Raw genomic sequence first — 19,183 nt, 5'->3', positions numbered from 1 at the left:
TCACATCTGCGTCAGGGTCCCATTCTGACGTTCCGTCTGAGCTTCCCGTCAGAACGGGACCCTGACTGTTGTCGACTACGGTATTGATTCCGTCAAAACGATGGAACCCTTGCACAACTGAGACAAACAGAAACCATTGGCACCGGATCCGTCACCATTGAAATCAGTCAGGGCTCTGTTCTGACGGAAACCTCAAGCTGAACGTCAGAATAGAGCCCTAACGGATATGTGAACAAAGCTGTAGATCTGTCTTTGAGGTACTCTGCATAACATATTAGATAATCACATTGTTAGCAATGCGTAACATATGCTTTGATTGTAATTCCTCCCACAGTCATTAAAGATCAACTTTTATTACCTATCTACAGGATCGGTGATAAATATGTGTTCGCTGGGGTACCCCATAAATGTTGACCTTGGATAGACCCTTTAAAACCAGAGCAAAGAGATTATATCAGATTCCACACAAATTTCTTAGAAACAGGTCACTGTTTGCAGGTTCACAAGAAGCGGATCTGTCAGTTTAATATGCTGCCGAATGTAATTTTGTGCCGTATGGCTAGTAGCAGCACTGAAAAATACACGGGACTCATAGTTATGAGTCAGGCAAATATTCTTGAGGGGAGCACTCTTCCCATCTACCCCTACCCTCTGAAGGCTGGGGATGGAGAAGCTGCGATGTATACAGAGCAGCCTGTCAGTCACCACAGAGAGAGATGGGGGAGTGCTCCCCTCATGAATATGCCGGACTCCTAATTATAAGTCCCGTGATTTCTTTCAGTGATCCTATTAGCACAACGGCACAAAATTATATGCCACTTACCAAGGGGAGCATATTAAGCTGACAGATCCACTTTAATGATGTTCTTAGTCTTCCCTATGAATCCAATGAAGAAAAAATTACGATAAAATACCACCAAAATGCCTCGTAAAGATATTGCTGTCATATCTTGATAAAATGTGGCCTCTCCTCATAGCTGTGCCATTGAACAATGAATGTGGGATTTTATTATCTTACCGACCAATTCAATTTTATGGAATCATTTTTTTTCCATTGCAGTTTTTCTAATGCTAAAACTTTAGGGAAAAATATCTAGAAAAGCTTCCTGTATGAATACACCCTTCATCTGTGAATAGAATAAAACACAGACTGGACCCTACGATCTGATGATGAGAACTTGTGTGGGGTATTTGAAATCCCCCTGGCATCTCTGCTCAATTCCAAACTGTACTTTTTGCAGAATACCATCTCATTTTTGTTACAGTGACTGCCCCTGCTATTCAGTTACAGTTACTAATAAGAAAGTGAGCTCCTCAATTTAATCTGAACATACTAAAACAAGTCCATAGCATCTTGGATTCCAGTTTGTGTGTGGCCCAAAGCTTCTTTTCAGCAGATGTTAAGGATGAGGGTAGAGTTACTTCATCCACAGAACTTTCTATTTTCACTTAGCTCAGTATTTGTAATACCTTGTTTTTGAAAATATCTAAAGAGAAGCCTTTGAGATATCACAGTTGAGCCATTAAGACCAAGGCACCATTATCTGTGCTTTTGTTTTTACATATTCTCCTTAAATGATAACTTCCTAATGGGTCATTTACAAGTGTAACTCTGTTTCCACCTATTCTATGATTTGACCTTTTTAAATTTACATCGGTTTGTGGGCTTTCATTTTGTATTTTTTGTTATAACCTTCATTTAGTAAAGTGAACAATTGCTTGTATATTAGGCAATTACATAATTGGTCATTAAAGGGCATTTCCAGATATTGATGACAACCATAGGATAGGTCATCAATATCTGATAGGTGGGGTTCTGATTAACAGCACCCTACCAATCAGCTGATTAGAGGGGCCGCGGTGCTCTGGCGAGCGTCAGCCTGTTTATTCCTTACCAAGGCACAGGTCCGTAAAGTTGGTAGCGGCTGTGCCTGGTAAAGCAGCTCAGTCCCATTCACCTAAATGGACACTAACTTTTCAAACAATTCTAATCTAAAAGTATACCTAATATATATCAACTTTGTAATTTTCTTACTGTTAAATTGTAGGGTTTTTTTTCCCATTTCAAATTCTGTGCGAAGTTACTTCCACTAGGTGTCTCCCTTCCTGTAATCTGCTTTCTACCCCGTTGTCAACCAATATCTGTCCCTGGTTACAGAGCAGAATTGAGGCACTACTAAGGTATCACTTCACTGCCTGGCTATAACAATCTATGGAAAGTTGGAGTAGGGAGCAGAGAGAGAGAGTGACTCATCAACTGCCTGTAAGTCTATGGAGGGGGGAGGGGAGGAAGCAGGAGCAGAGTGAGAAAAAGACATGCTGCTGGTAAGATTTCTATGTCATGCCAATGCTGGATTCTCAGCTACACTGCTCATAACTGCTGTATAATCTCCTCCATGCTTATTCAGCTTCAATACATATGTGATGGATAGACGTAGGAGAGCAGGATTCTCCTCTGCTGTGTATAGAACACATGCAATCAGTTAGGCTCCACCAACTAGCTCAGAATCACCTGAGAATTAAAAATAGACCTTGCAAATGGGATAGTGCGAACAAATGCCATATACAAGTCATATTATGGCCAGAAATTGTGTTATTCCTTATGTACACACATATGACAGCTTATTTCTGAAAAGTAATTTAAAAAGTAAGGTACGTTTTAAATTGGATGAGCTGCAGTACCAGGCACAGCTGCTACCGAATGTACGGAGATGCGTAGTGTAAGCAATGAAGAGGCCACAATGCTCCACGGCCTTTCAATCATCTATACGAAAGGGGGATGTGCTAGAAGTTGGACATCCACCGATCTGATGTTGATGACCTATGATAAAAAGCGGAATTTTTCCAACACATCCCACAAAAATTTTCATTCAATGTAGTCAAACGCTTTAGACAGGTCACAGGCACATATATTAGAACGATCTAATTGTAGGTTAAAAAATTGACTTCTCAAGTTATCATTAACACCTGTACCTAGCATAAAGCCACCTTGATCGTGATGAACTAGTGTAGCAACAACTTTGTTAAGCCTTATCGAAGCAATCAGTGCCTCCTTCATAGACTCCGACAGGGACCCCTCCAATGGGTTAGTACTGGCTATGGAAGAAGTATATCCTGGTATTCCCTATAGGGCTGAATGGGGACTCCATCAATACCCAGGGATTTATTTATCGGCAAGGCCTTTAATGCATTTTTTCAGATTCTCCAAGGAAAGTGGGTGATCCATCAATTCTCTCTTCTCAATGGATAAAGATGGAAACTGATATAGAACTCGATAACTACTTTAAAGCGGTTCAGAGTACAATGCCCTTGAGGTATACAGAGACTTGTTGCACGCTTCAAACTCTTGAAGGATGTCCAAACTATCCTGCAGCGTTCTACCATCTACTGCCTGGATACAGGCTATGAACAACAAGTCTTTCTGATTCTTAATCAAATTTGCTTAAAAAATGTCCCGATCGTACTTCCTCTACAAAACTAATACAACCCTGTATCCAATATATGTTTTGTACTTGCTCCATAGCTAAATTATTACATGATGTCCGAAGCCCCTACCATGTCTCCCGCGTCTGTTGGATTATGCACATATATGATCTCCACTTTTTAAAGTTTTACCTGCAGAAATAATTCAGCCTCCCTCTATTTTCTCTTAACCCTAGCCGTATCCCTCCCCAAAAAATCCATCTCAGGTAGGCTTCTGCTGTGTCACATACTATGGATTATCTTGAGGACCTATTGTTCATATGAAAGAACAGTTCATGCTGGGACCTTATCGCATCTTTCCCGTCAATAATATCCAACCAGGCACGAATTTTGTTAAATCTTTTTAAAATGGAATTTTCTAAAGTGCCCAGTTTCAAGATCAATGGTGTATGGTCACAGATGACTTTTTGTTGTGTATTCAACTCTTCTAGCCAACCATTCAGAGCACTGTTCTACACTGGAGAATGTCTTGTGAGTAAAAAGCCTCCATGCATCTTCCCAGCCAAAATCTATTATTAATTTTGCGAATGGAGACTAAACGCTAACTTTGGATATAGCCGGCGTATTCCACCTATCCAATGAGGCATCCAACAAAGGGTTATAATGACCCACCGCAAATATAGGACAGTTATTTTTGTCCATCCAAAACTGGTGTAGCATAATAACCACCTCCTGAATTATATGTGGGAGGTATATAAATATTTGCAAGTACCACAATGATATATTTCACTACTTGCCTTGATAGAAAAGTTTGGCTCCTTTTCGAGTTGGAATTGGGCCAAATATTCCTTATTTTTTTAATTATTTACCTGCTTCCCCTTTAGGCCCCATGCACATGAACGTAAAAACGGCCATAATCACGGGCCGTAATTACGGCCCGTAATTTCGGGCCCATAGACTTCTATTGGCCACGGGTACCTCCCCGTATGCTTACGGGAAGGTGCCCGGGCCGTTAAAAAATATAGAACATGTCCTATTTTAGGCCGTAATTACAGCACGGGCAGGCCCATAGAAGTCCATGGGGCTCCCGTAATTACGGGTGACTACGTGTGTGTGCACCCGTAATTACGGGAGCTTTGCTAGGCGACGTCAGTGGATAGTCACTGTCCAGGGTGCTGAAAGAGTTAAACGACCGGCAGTAACTGTTTCAGCACCCTGGACAGTGGCTACCGATCACAATGTAGATCAACCTGTAAAAAAAAAAAGACGTTCATACTTACCCAGAACTCCCTGCTTCTTCCTCCAGTCCGGCCTCCTGGGATGACGTTTCAGCCCATGTGACCACTGCAGCTAATCACAGGCCAATCACAGGCTGCAGCGGTCACATGGACTGCCACGTCATCCAGGGAGGTCGGGCTGGATGTAAAGAGAGGGACGCGTCACCAAGGCAACGGCCGGGTAAGTATGAATTACTTTTACTGCGGAAAGGGCTGTCCCTTCTCTCTATCCTGCAGCGAAAACGTGCCCGTAAATACGGGTGGAATACTGGTGACACCGGACCCGTATTTACGGGCACGGGTCCGTAAATACTGGTGCAATACGGGTCGAATACGTGTGACCAAGGACACGTATTTACTGAAGGAAAAAAATACGTTCGTGTGCATGAGGCCTTACCAGTTGGTTTTTGTATTTTGGAGTGGTAATAACATTGGGCATGAGTAACTTATGGAACTTAATTTTGAACCTTTGTGGGTAACTATAGAAGTACAAGTTAAATCATGGAACCATCTGATGGGAGCTAGAATAAACTTATTAAAAATTATTTGTTTCCTCAAATTTCTATCTATCTATCTATATATCTGTCTGTCTGTCTGTCTGTCTGTCTATCTGTCTATCTGTCTATCTATCTAATCTATCTGCAAAAATAGAATCCAGCAGCACAGGCTTAAATAAAAGGGGGTGCAAGCCTTAGGGAACTGACCACTTGTGAGTGCTGCTGATCGCTGACCCTAAGCCCTTTGACAAGTCTTGTGGTCCTTTTAGACGGAGCAATTATCGTACATAGCAATTCAGGAATGAGGTGTGGGCGAACGACTGAACAGCAAAGATCTCTAGCAATTATTGTCGTGTGTAATAGACCATTTTTCGAATGCAAAGGACTCGCTAAATCATCACTTGTCGCTTATTGATGAAAGAATATATACCGGTCTAATAGGACCCTTATTCTAAATGGATAGTGGATATTCCTGATTTATCCCCTGATGACTGGAAAGAGATTGTGGATGCCTACTATGAGAGAGTAGTTAGTTCTTGGGCTTAATTCCTGAATAGGGTTATACTATACTCCAGTCAATTTACAGCGCATGGGATCTTTACCTTCAACTTGTGTTTTAGATGCCAGGTGGAGGTTGGAACATTTCTACACTGTTTGGTTCTGCTCTGAAAATCTACCCTTCTGGTTCGAGATCCTCCAATTCCCTAATTCTCATTTTACCTTCCCTAGACATCTTACCCCACAGGTATGCTCTTTAGGTGTAATAAATGAAGTCATTCAGAGCTTTGATAAATTATTCTTCCGATTCCTGCTCTTTTGCAATCGGAAAATAATTAGAATAGCCTGGAAATTCAACAACCCACCTGGCCTGACTCATTGTACATAGCTTGTCAAAAAATATGTTCCGATGTATAAAATCTTGTACATAAGTAGGAAATGCCCCTGTAAATTAGATAAGATTTGGTCTCGGTGGGTTGCTTTGGTAGATACAGCCACGTAATTTTGCAGGACGTTAGAGAAGTTTTGCCTAACCTGTGGCTGCATCTGTTTGGGTGGTTGTGTGGAATGATGGTTGGTTGATGGTGATTGCGACACTTTTACCTGTACAGTGCTAGCGATGCCTTTGCATTGCTGATGTTTATTATGCAAAACAACAAGAAAAAATAAAAAGATTGTAGTTTCTGAATAAGATTCATATCCCCTTTTTTATAATGTCATTTTTGCAACCTGCAGGTTTTAATCAGCAATTTCCTAAGGCTAATGGATTAAAACCAGCCATTATTATGTAGAATGGTACAGCAACATATTATGTGTCCGCTTCTGATGTGCGGAGGCGACTGGTGCCTACTAAATTTGGCTCAATGGAACAAAGCCTTGATTTATTTTTATGTTTGTTTTTGTAACTCTTAATGTAAACCCGGGATCCACTGGATCCAGATGCTAGGTAAAGCTTCAGTGTAATGATATCTATAATAATATTTTTTTATTTACTCCACTTGTAACATACATTTTCTGATCATTTACAGGAGAAAATGAAGACACATTTACACCATTTCAACCACGTATTTCTGTGGAGTGTTTTTGCCTTACTGCCATCTGTTAATAATTATTAAACATTCCTTTGGCGCTGATGTTGATCTTTGTGGGTTTCTTCTAAGGACAAAAATGCTTCAATTTGAAAGGTTTCAAATCTGAAAGGAGCTTGTGGGCGAGGGCCGCAATCTGTTATTTGCTGGTAAAGAGCAGATTTTACCAAAATGAGAAATGAGTGTCTCCTGACTCAAGCAAGCATGAACGTGACTCATATTCCTTTACAAATATAGGAAGTTTAATTGCAGAGAAATGGGGCAGAACAACCATGCCATCATGACGTGCGCCCCAGCTGCAGCCAGCTACAAGCTGGAACGATCCCATTGAAAGTTGGTGTCATGAAGATTAAATTAAGTGTCCTGGGGACAATTTCCTTGATGCGTACACATGTCACTTGTTCCTTTGTAGTTAATGACGGTAACAAGTGCTCTAAATTTAGTGTCCGGCCTACAAAAATGTAATGGAGTGCTGAAATGTTAATGATCAGGTGGTTTCACCTGCTCCAGACAAGTTGCCTAGAGACATTTTAAATGGTTGGAGATGGAGCTGATAGGAGGAAAATATCTCTGGACTCGTGATACATTCTCACCAGTTCATTTCCTTTGCCTCCAGCTGTATATTGCTGATGAGAGCCTCGAAGGCTCTGTCCGAACTGCGTGATGTCTACTTTGTTGCGTAATATTCTTTGAGACGTTGTTGTGCACCGCTTTCTTGATGGAAACTTTTAAAGGCTTCGAGATCCTTTCTAGCGCACACATTTATATTGATGGTAGCCGTAAGAATCTTAGGAATAGAACACTTTATTATTTATGGTTTTTAGCTCTTTTTAGTTAGAGTAGAAACCTGTTGACCTCATGGAAATGTGGTTTCATTGTTTAGAAACAGACCTGTGTTAGTGTCCCACTGAGTTTTGTTGACTTGGTGTTATGTTAAACGCAATCAGCTTTGTGTACGTTTCAGGGTTTCGACACATACCATGTGAGTGTCACATACTGTACAATAGATAAAGGGCTCCTGCTTCCTGGAACTATGCACAGGGCAATATTTCTTCTTAACAAAAAAAGAGGCTTAACCATTAGCCAATGTTAATTATACACGTATATTGTGAGATTGACACAAAAATATGTGGTTTCATCCTTTTGAGCTATTCACTCATTGCTTTGTTAGCTAGATGGAAATTAGTGGCTAGTTCACAAAAAAGGATGACGCAAAATTTTAAGATGTAGAGATCGGGAACAAAAAGACTCTACAAAACTGTACTTACCGGGCTTGCATCAGCACGAGTACCTCGCCCCTTGAAGTGAACTTTTAGGAAGTGGTTCTGGGGGCATCGGCTGATTTCTTTTTGCTGTCAGGTCTTGCATGTGTATATGTATCTATAGACATGTTGTGGCTGTGTGTTCCTTCTGGTGGCTGGTTTTGAGTTAATGCCTATTGTTCGAGAGTATTTCATGGATACGAAAGGATTATCATTCCATTATATAGATTCTGAATATAATAAAGAATGTTCGACGTCTTCTGTCGTGTAGAAAGGTTCGGAGTTACACTGTGCTGCGTTTTTCCGTTTTTAGTGTCATTTATCATTCGGAATATAACCGCAGCATTACTATAGTTTGTAAGATTTGATTGATAGATTTTGCTCTACATTATGAGGCCATTGGTTCATACGGAGTTATGTGACCTCAAAAAGCTTTCACTTTGTAATGACTTCAGCAGGAAATGTTCTTTTATCATGTCTGTGTCTTTTATATTAACATTGAGAAACAGCCCTGTTTTATGTTTGGAGCTGTCTGGATATCAGTTGTTTTTATGTTTGATGCCATTCATGTGTCATATTTCTTAACACGTACAGTGGTATGTTTATTACCCCATCATCATGTCCATAGGCATTCTAACTTTTTTAGCCATATATTTTGGATTGCAAAATAGCATAAGATAGTGACAGAGATTTCGGTGTTGTGTAGGTGAGGTGTACTGTTTGTAGGACTTCCGTTTCAATTGGTGCAGCGCTCGCATCACACTGTGAGGCAATGTCCGTCGTATTCATGAGTTGTCGATAACCCCGCCCTCCCACCGCTGATTGACCGTTTTCCACCCTGTTACTGTGTATAAGGAGAAAGCTGTCAATCAGCAGTGGGAGGGCGGAGCTATTGGCACCTTATGAATATGCTGTGCATGTCCTCATAGCGCGATGCGAGCGCTACACCGATTTAAAATGCACGTTTTACAAAATGTACACCTCTTCTACACATAAGGTGGTGACCGATGCTCTTTATATGTGAAGTTGCATTTAAAAAAAGTAAATTTATTCAAGAAGACGCCTTTTCTATACATTAATGTTATTAGGTGTACGCTTTACAGTTAAACATATGTATCATTTGTTATGGGGTCCCTGCTCAGATAGACCAGATGGCAACTATTGAAAAAAATGAAATGCTACTATTTATTTTAGTTACGCTTGAAATTACAGATAACACTGCAGGGGGGTACTTGCAGTGTTAGGGAGGTTGTCCAAACCAGACTGCCTCTCGGTTGGCGATTTCGTGTTTTTTCTACTACTTTCCATCCCCCATCATGTGAAGACCATCTTGTACTATTTAAGTCTGTGGCCTTTGAAGACAGGCTGATTAGGAGATTGGCTAACCTCTTCTCGTCCAAAACAAACCTGCTGGCCAAAGTCGAGGCCAGTTATAAATCAGAGATGTTTAAGGTTAAACGTGACTTCTTCAATGGACTCCTTAGAATCATGCCAGTCAAAATGCAAAGTGTGAACTGGGCCTAATAGTTGCAATAACAATACTTTAGTATCACATTGCAAAAAGCTGCTTGTGAATCCGCTAGATATTTTGAACCGTTCTACCCGTGCTTACTCTTTTTGCTTTTTTTTGTACAGGTCTACAGGCAGGACTGTGAGACCTTTGGCATGGTTGTGAAGATGCTCATAGACAAGGACCCATCTCTTGAAAAGCAGATCCAGTTTGCTTTACGACAGAATTTAAGCGAGATTGGAGAAAGATGTATCGATGAGTTGAAATTGTACATTGCAGAATATGATGGTGCACATCAAGATCTGGCGTAGCAGATAAATTGGAAACACAAATATTATGTCATCTTTTGGGACTGTATCTTTAGGAATCCTTGTATGTAATGGTATGGCCATTGGTAATGAGTACAACAAATTTTTGTTAGCTAGTGCAAATATTTTTTTCTATTCCATTCATAGTTTAAACACTTCTATGTAAATAATAATTCGGTCAACTGTGTATGTGTATTTTACCCTAGGTTTTTATTTTTTACTCCATTTCTTTTAATGTGTTATATATTTTGTTTCCAGTAACGTGATTTTGTAATTTAAGCGTCTGACCAGTTCATTTTTAAAGCAAAACTGTAGAATATTTCAAGAGTTTGACTTTTATTTAATAAATGATTCTGGGAACTCCAATTTCTGAAGATATATCTAACTTATTTTGTCACTTGTTTGTTACTTTACATGAAAAAATAGTTTTGTCCTTTTAAGTCGATCTGATAATGTATATTTTAAAACTATGTCTTAAATATCAGAGAATAACAATAAATATCATATGGACCTCATGTTACAGCCTGGTCTGTCCCTGGTCATTGTGATAATTTACTGTGTGGTCTATAATAGTCATATTTGAAGTATTTAAAGGGAACATGTCAGAGGGCTGTGTGACACGTTTTTCGGAAACGTCTATAGCAAATGGTGCAAAGTTACATCTTACATACCTTAATAATAAGTTGTAAAAATCCATCTACAGTATGGGTATCTAACTGGAGCTTTATTTTTATCTAAAAAAAAATAGAGCCATATGGAAATAATTATTTTTTTCTTGATTGATATAAATCCAATGTAATTAAATGATTTCAATTTGTGCTTTTTAATTACTCATTCAATCTAGAAATACATTAGCAGAACATAATAGAAAAAAAACCTATTTATCAGCAAGCAAAGGAAATTGTTGTCTGGCGGAGAATCAGGTCCCTGGTCATCTTTGTTTTTCTCTAAAATGCCAGTAAGTGAACAGTTTGATATTGTACTGATCCGGAATCACAGCTTGTATCAAAGTCTAGAGCTGCACTTATGTTCGGCTGGTTTTACAGCTGAAATCTCCCAACATATTTCAGTAAAGTTTTTAATGAAGCAATGCCAACAAGACCTACATAAGGGCCTGTTCACATTACCGTTCATTTCCGTTCCGGGGTTTCGTCCGAGGTTTCCGTCGGGTGAACCCCGCAACGGAAAGTGAAACCACAGCTTCCGTTTCAGTCACCATTGATCTCAATGGTGACGGAAACATCGCTAATGCTTTCCGTTCGTCGCCATTCCGGCTGGTTTCCGGTTTTCCGACGGAATCAATAACGCAGTCGACTCTGCTATTGATTCCGTCGGAAAACCGGAAACCAGCCAGAATGGTGACGAACGGAAAGCATTAGCGATGTTTCCGTCACCATTGAGATCAATGGTGACTGAAACGGAAGCTGTGCCAGGGGCGTAGCTAGGGGGGGGGCAGGCGGGGCATGTGCCCCGGGCGCAGCTTAGAGGGGGGCGCCAGCGCCCCCTCCTCCTGCACTATAATTGTACCTGTGTCGCAAGGACACAGGTACAATTAGAAGCAATGAATGACCGGGCACGTTCTGTGCCCGGCCATTCAGCGCCTTTCCACGAATGAATCGACTGGTACCTTTTGTACCAGTGACGCTTCCGTCGATGAAAGGCGCTGACTGACTGACAGGGAAAGTCATCCTGCCCAGCCAATCGGCGCCTTTCATAGGCGCCGCGTTCAACCCCCTGGAGACCTGCGCAGAAGAGAGCAGTTCTCCATGGCTGCCGGACGGCGTGGGAGCGGGAATAAGGTGAGTTTGAATAGTTTTATTTTTTTAATTGTAATAAAAGTGTGGCTGTATCTGCGGGGGGGGACTTTGTCTACTTGCGGGGGGCTTTATCTATGGGGGGGTGTCTATCTACAGGGGGACTATATCTACAGGGGGTGGGCTATATACAGGGGGACTATATCTACAGGGGGTGGGCTATATACAGGGGACTATATCTACAGGGGGTGGGCTATATACAGGGGGACTATATCTACAGGGGGACTATATCTACAGGGGGTGGGCTATATACAGGGGGGGCTATATACTGGGGTGGGCTATCTATGGAGCACCATATACAGGGGTGGGCTATAGCTACAGGGGGGGCTATATAGTATATAGCCCCCTGTAGCTATAGCCCACCCCTGTATATGGTGCTCCATAGATAGCCCCCACTGTATATATAGCCCCCCTGTAGATATGGTCCCCCTGTAGATATGGTCCCCCTGTAGATATGGTCCCCCTGTAGATATGGTCCCCCTGTAGATATAGCCCACCCCTGTAGATATAGCCCACCCCTGTATATAATATCCCACAAATAGCTCCCCCTATAGTGCTCCACAGAAAGCCCACCCCTGTATATAGCCCCCTTGTACATATAGTCCACCCCTGTATATAGTGTTTCACAGATAGCCCACCCCTGTATAATCTAGTGGAGCACTATATACAGGGGTGGACTATATGTACAAGGGGGCTATATACAGGGGTGGGCTATCTGTAGAGCACTATAGGGGGAGTTATTTGTGGGGCACTATATACAGGGGTGGGCTATATGGGGGCACTATCTACAGGGGGCACAGTGTGTGTGTGGGGGACATGGTGTATGGTGCTATTATAATTAGAGGTGCAGTGTATGGCGCTATTATATTTAGGGGTGTAGTGTGTGGTATAATGATAACTTTATATTTATTTATAGGTGCAGAAATGTTGGTAAAGTGAGAAGCTGAAGACATGTGAGCCGCAAACTGCAGAAATGGGCTGTGACCGGGAGAAGTCATCATAGAGGTCTGGATTGGATGGAGAAAAAGAACTAGAATCTGAGACGTCACCGGTGAGTCACTCAATGTAAATGTTTATTCTGCCTCTAATCAGTAATGTAGTCACTGTATGATCTGCAGCGAGATGATGGGTGGTGTGATTATAATATGATTTATTTTTTGTGAAAATACATCTCCCAGCATATCCTTACCATTGTTCGGGCCATGCTGGGAGCTGTAGTTTTACGCCGTACACACCTATACGGCAGGGGTTGCACTAAATTGAGCAGTATTTGTTCTGGGGCTGTATATATGTACCGAGCTTGGTTCTTGTGTTGTGTATAGAACCATATTGCTTGTGAAATGTACAAATGTTTTTATGCTCGCGTTACATAAAAAGAAATGACACGTCGATTGGTAGAGAAAACAAACACGGCGAGGGGGAAGGAGATGTCGGGAAAGAGATTGGGGGGGAGGGGCCATACTGAATCTTTGCCCCGGGTGCTGGAGAACCTAGCTACGCCTCTGGCTGTGCTGTCAGTTTCACTTTCCGTTGCGGTCTTCACCCGACGGAAACCTCGGACGGAACCCCGGAACGGAAATGAACGGTGATGTGAACAGGCCCTAACCTCCATCTTTTATATCTGTCAGTTTCACTATTTTAGTTTGTAGGCAATGCTAACAGGACTCAAAAAATAAAAAAAACACTAAACCAGTAGATATTTTCACTCATTTATACAATTTTGGTATTGACATGCCACACTGAGCATGTTGAAGAACACAAGCGGCTTTAAAGCAGTATAATATAAGTCCAGGTTCAATGGGTTACTTGGACAAACGGCACAAAATGTTATTTTGCCGCCCTCTAATTACCCTTTACAAACAATACACCAGACCCATGCTTCTAAGACCAGTGTATTCATAAGAGGAACACCGATTCCTCCTCCTCCTCCTCCTCCTCAGTGTTGACTTCACTAATTTGAGAAGGTGGGGGTAGCTCCCTCGTAAATACAAATCTGGTAGCATACACTTGTAAAAAGCTCCACATTAAAACCTGGTAATGCATGTTTACTATTTGTATCATTTCATAAGGCTCTAGTCAAGCAAACGTAGATGTGTATCCATATGTTCACACTGTTTTTTTTTGGTGGGATTTGTGAGTATAATTTTTTATGTTTTCTTTTGTGTGTGTTTAGACCCAAATTACAGCAGTACAGATTGTCAGAGAATGTATCAGAAACCCGTTTTCAACGTGGCACAATGTCTAGCTTCAGAATATGTGTCTGCCTAATAGGCTCCTAACCACTTTGGGCCTATATATCTGGTTTGTTTTTTTACGTATGTACGTTTGTGTTTCCAATTTACACATTTTACCATGTTTTTGGTAATATATGAGTTGGGTATATGTGTTTTCAGCACGCGCTATACAATTTTATTTTTTTTGGTTTTGTTTTTTTACACCCTGCCTATGTGAGAAATTTATCTGCAAAGCATTTTTACTTTTTTCATCATAATTTTTTTTTATACCCTAATATTAGCAGCATAGTTAGGAGAATTCTTAATGGTTTTGTACCTGTGCTTCCCACGTGATTTTTTAAATTATTTTATTAAATTTTTTTGTGCCGGTGATAAATTGTGGGAAACCTACACATATCTGTACTGGAAGGGTTTTTCTAACTTTTACAAGCGATGACATATCCTAGCGATATGCCATCATTTGTTGATTGATGTGATCCAACTGATTGGACCCCCACAGATCCCAAGTATAAAGCGGTCACATAGCAGGTTCAGTGCGGCAGCTGCTTCAAAGTTTTTCCCTGCAAAGTGGTGCTTTAATCCACAGCACAGCTCTAGTCATTTGAAGGCGGCTTCTTCTTTGTTCTCAGGCTACATTCACATGAGCATAAAATACGCACGTAAATCTGGTCCGTGTGCGTTGCGTTATTGCATCTGTGATTTGCGAGCAAAGCACATCTTTTTTATTTTTTAATGGAATTGATTCGCAAATCACACACAGCACATGGATGTGCATCCGTGTGCTGTGCATGATTTTTACGCACACATTGACTTCAATGGGTGTATAGGTGCGTGAAAACCGCACCAACATAGGACATGCAATGAGTTTCACGCAACGTTCACACCCTGCGTGAAAACTCCTGTATGTGTGAATGGCCCCATTAAAATCAATGGGTCAGTGTGCTGTGCGTGATTTTCACGCACAGCACACGCACGAGTTTTACGCTCGTCTGAATGAGCCCTTAAAGGCTAGATTCACGCGGGCGTTGCGCATCTCGGACATGAAAAACTGAAGTTTTTCACGTCCGTGGTGCATCTGTGCTCTGCGCTGTGGGATGTAATATCACGCATCCCCCATAGACTAGAGTCTACGGAGGGATGCGTAAAGCGTGAAAAAATAGGACATGTCCTATTTTCTCAAGGACCGTTGAAACGTATAACACGTTCATGTGAATAAGGCCTTAGGGTTTGGATCTTGGCGGTATTCCATAACATTAGCTGATGTTTTTATCCCTTTTAACGTGTGTTAGCTTTGACTAGTTTTACAAGTAGTCCACCTCAACTCCTGGCATGATGGTTTCAGTTCACGTGAGGTACCAATAAAAATCTGGATTTTATTATTGTTTTTAAATGAAAAGAATTTCAGCATATTGCTTGTAGGTCTATATAACTGATACACACATTTGAAAAAGCAGGATACGCATTTCACCAAGCAGTGGAAAACGTGAAACATGACCTGTGTTTATTTTTCCCTCCCTATTCACTTTCAATTTAAAAAATATAATCAAATTAAAAATTTGGAGAACTCATAGCAAAAAGAAAGTCAATGTTGATTTCTGAAATGCAGGAAAGTGACAGTAGAGCCTATCCAGGCATTTTGATCTGTTCATTACTTTTTGTCTTGGAACTTTTACCAGGAAACAGATTTCCTATAAATGCCAAATTCACTTCTGGATTTTAAATACAAAGGTTCCTCTATTTGCTTCTATTAAGCAGAGTTTTGGGAGTTATTTTGACGTACAGTTGTTAAGACAAGTCTCCAGTAAAACCTTTCTTAACCGTTGTATTGTGGACCGCTACATAGGTAGTATCATCGCCTATCTGATAATGAGTAATCTGTCTAATATGAAAAAACCAAAATGTTACTATGCACTGTACTCATTCATCCAACATACATGCATTCACAGGTTTTATTACAATAAAATTAGGGAAACGACTTTACTAGAACTTCATGTCTAAATGAAATAGAATTTAGTAAAACAAATATGGAACAGATCAGCATACAAAATTTGTAATGTCATGAGGAACAATACGCCAGCATTTATTCACTCTTATAATTTATAGTTGTAATATACTCTAAATATATAAAAGGTAATCCTGCACAAAAAAAAAATGTATATGTTGGATGGTGGAGATTGATAAAATACACTGTTCAAAAGTACGTGGACACCTGACCATTATACTTAGATGAGCTTGATGGACATACCATAGGCATTAATATTGAGTTGGGCTTTTGCGGCGTCCACTCTTCTGAGAAGGCTTTCCACAAGATTTTGGAGCATATCTGAGGAGATTTGTGCTCATTAAGCCAAAAGTGCATTTGTGAAATCAGGCCCTGATATTTGACAAGTGGGGCTGTCAGGCAATCAATGTTTCAGTTCATCCCAAAGGTGTTGAATGGGGTTGAGGTCAAGGCTCTTTGCAGGCCACTCGAGTTCCTCCACCCAAAACTCCTCAAACGATTAATTTTTTTGGACCTCTCATTGTGCACTGGGGCACAGTCATGCAGAATAAGAAAGGGCCTTTCCCAAACTGATCCCACAAAGCGGTCTAAAATGTCTTTGTATGCTTTAACATTACCCTTCAATTGGAAGGGTCTTGCCCACACCCAGAACACCAGCCCCAGACCATTATTCCTCCACCAAATTTTACAGTAGCCACTATGCATGCCGGTATGTAGCGTTCCTCTGGCATCTGCTAAACCCAGACTCGTTCATCAGACTGCCAGATAGTGAAACGTGATTCGTCACTCTAGATAATGTTTCCACTGCTTCAGAGTCCAGTGGTGGGGTGCGTTACGCCCCTCCAGTCAACACTTGGCATTGCGCATGATAATCTTTGGCTTGTGTGCAGCTGCTTGAACATGGAAATCTTTTTCATGAGGCTTCCGACATGCAGTTCTTGAGCTGATGTCACATCCAGAGGTAGTTTGGAATTCTGTAGTGAATGTTGCAACAGAGGATAGGCAATTTTTATGCACAAAACGCTTCAGCGCTCGGCAGGTCCGGCTCTATGAGTTTGCGTGGTCTTTGTGGTTGAGCTGTTACTCCTAGATGCTCCCACATCATAATAATAGCACTTACAGCTAACTGGCCCAGGTCTAGCAGATCAGAAATTTCAGACACTGACTTATGGCAAATGTGGCATCCTATGACGTGCCGCGTTCAAAGTCACCAAGTTCACCCATACTACTAGCAATGTGTGTCTATGGAGATTGCATGGCTGTGTGCTTGATTTTATGCACCTATATGCAAAGGGTGTGGTTGAAACACCTGAACATACTTTTGGCCATATAGTGTAGTCATTGTCTGCACCAAACTTTGGATACCTGTGTCCATTTAAAAGGGGACTCCACAGACCACCTTCATCTTGATACCCCATCACCAGAATATCACCTCGATACCAGAACTTTGTATTCTGTGTCTGATTGGTTAAATAAATGCAAATGTACTACTCAATTCAAATAGAAGGCAATGCTTGAGCCAGACATGGTTGTTATCCAGTGAACCTGTATTACCAGAATAAAATATGACCAGAATCTGGTCACATCAGATGAAAAGCCTTTACATCTATGGTCACCTAAAGAAACAGGTCACCATAGCTATGGCCAAGATCATAGAAATGTCCATTGATTATGGGCAGCACATAATGCAAATTAAAACAATATATAAGTGATGTTTTATTGCAATCTAAAGAGATAAGATGCTCGTCACTTTAGTATTTATTCTGCTACCCCATTTCAGTCCTTATTCTGATTAGGGAGGAAACCGGAAGGTAGATAAATAGTTGTGGAAGACCCATGATTTAAAAAAAAAAAAAGTAGCTCTTGGGACATCAATGAGAAATCAAATTCCAAAATATTCTACTAATTTAACTTTTATGTGCCACTACCAACTGTTTAAGTCATACTATTGTACACCCATTTGAATACAAGATATCTTTTCCAAGGTATAGGTAAATTATTAGTAGACATGTTATGAGATTTATACACCAGGAAACCCCATGCATTAATAACATTACCTGATAACATTGGCTTGGGAGCCGTGTACTGGCACTTCATGAGCCATTATTTTGAGCCAAAATAATAACACACACCATTAATAAATCTGTCGCGTTTTAAGACTCCTTTTAGCCATGCCCCTTTATACACATTTCAAAATTGTCAAGTAAATTAAATAAATTTGGCGTACAGCATATATGCTATATGATATAGATAGCCATACAGCCCCCTCTGTAGATAGCGCCATACAGCCCCCTCTGTAGATAGCGCCATACAGCCCCCTCTGTAGATAGCGCCATACAGCCCCCTCTGTAGATAGCGCCATACAGTCCCTGTATATAACGCCATACAGCCCCCCTGTAGATAACGCTATACAGCCCCCCTGCAGATAACGCTATACAGCCCCCCTGCAGATAACGCCATACAGCCCCCTCTGTAGATATCTACAGAGGGGGCTGTATGGCACTATCTACAGGGGGAGGGCTGTATGGCGCTATCTACAGGGGGGACTGTATGGTGCTATCTACAGGGGGCTGTATGGCGTCATCTACAGGGGGGGCTGTATGGCGTCATCTACAGGGGGGACTGTATGGCGTTATCTACAGGAGGCTGTATGGCGCTATCTACAGGGGGGGCTGTATGGCGTTCCCTACGGGGGGCTGTATGGCGTTATCTACACAGGGGGCTGTATGGCGTTAACTACAGGGGGGGGACTGTATGGCGTTATCTACAGGGGGGACTGTATGGCGCTATCTACAGGGGGCTGTATGGCGTCATCTACAGGGGGGCTGTATGGCGTCGTCTACAGAGGGGGCTGTATGGCGCTATCTACAGGGGGGGCTGTATGGCGCTATCTACAGGGGGGCTGTATGGCGTTCCCTACAGGGGGGACTGTATGCCGTTATCTACAGAGGGGACTGTATGGCGTTATCTACAAGGGGCTGTATGGCGTTATCTACAGGGGGGGGCTGTATGGCGTTATCTACAGAGGGGGCTGTATGGCGTTATCTACACGGGGGGCTGTATGGCGTTATCTACAGGGGGGGCTGTATGGCGTTATCTACAGGGGGGGGACTGTATGGCGTTATCTACAGGGGGGACTGTATGGCGCTATCTACAGGGGGCTGTATGGCGTCATCTACAGGGGGGCTGTATGGCGTCATCTACAGAGGGGGCTGTATGGCGCTATCTACAGTGGGGGCTGTATGGCGCTATCTACAGGGGGGACTGTAT

At 41.6% G+C, this 19,183-nt stretch overlaps 1 protein-coding gene across 3 annotated transcripts in view; it reads left to right on the top strand.

Moving 5' to 3' along the window:
• The window catches only part of PPHLN1 (periphilin 1), a 95,159-nt gene extending 84,930 nt beyond the window's left edge, over positions 1-10,229 (top strand). For all 3 annotated transcript variants that reach the window (XM_075857049.1, XM_075857047.1, XM_075857048.1), the window contains exon 10: positions 9,681-10,229. In XM_075857049.1, the coding sequence (XP_075713164.1) occupies positions 9,681-9,866 (186 nt within the window). In that variant the 3' untranslated portion in view covers positions 9,867-10,229. The remainder of the gene's footprint in view (positions 1-9,680) is intronic.
• The last annotated feature ends 8,954 nt before the right edge of the window (positions 10,230-19,183 follow it).

This window comes from Rhinoderma darwinii, chromosome 3 (assembly GCF_050947455.1).
Source record: "Rhinoderma darwinii isolate aRhiDar2 chromosome 3, aRhiDar2.hap1, whole genome shotgun sequence".
Lineage (NCBI taxonomy): Eukaryota > Metazoa > Chordata > Amphibia > Anura > Rhinodermatidae > Rhinoderma > Rhinoderma darwinii.
Note: the sequence above shows the minus strand (reverse complement) of the source record. Positions and strands in the feature narration are given on the sequence as shown.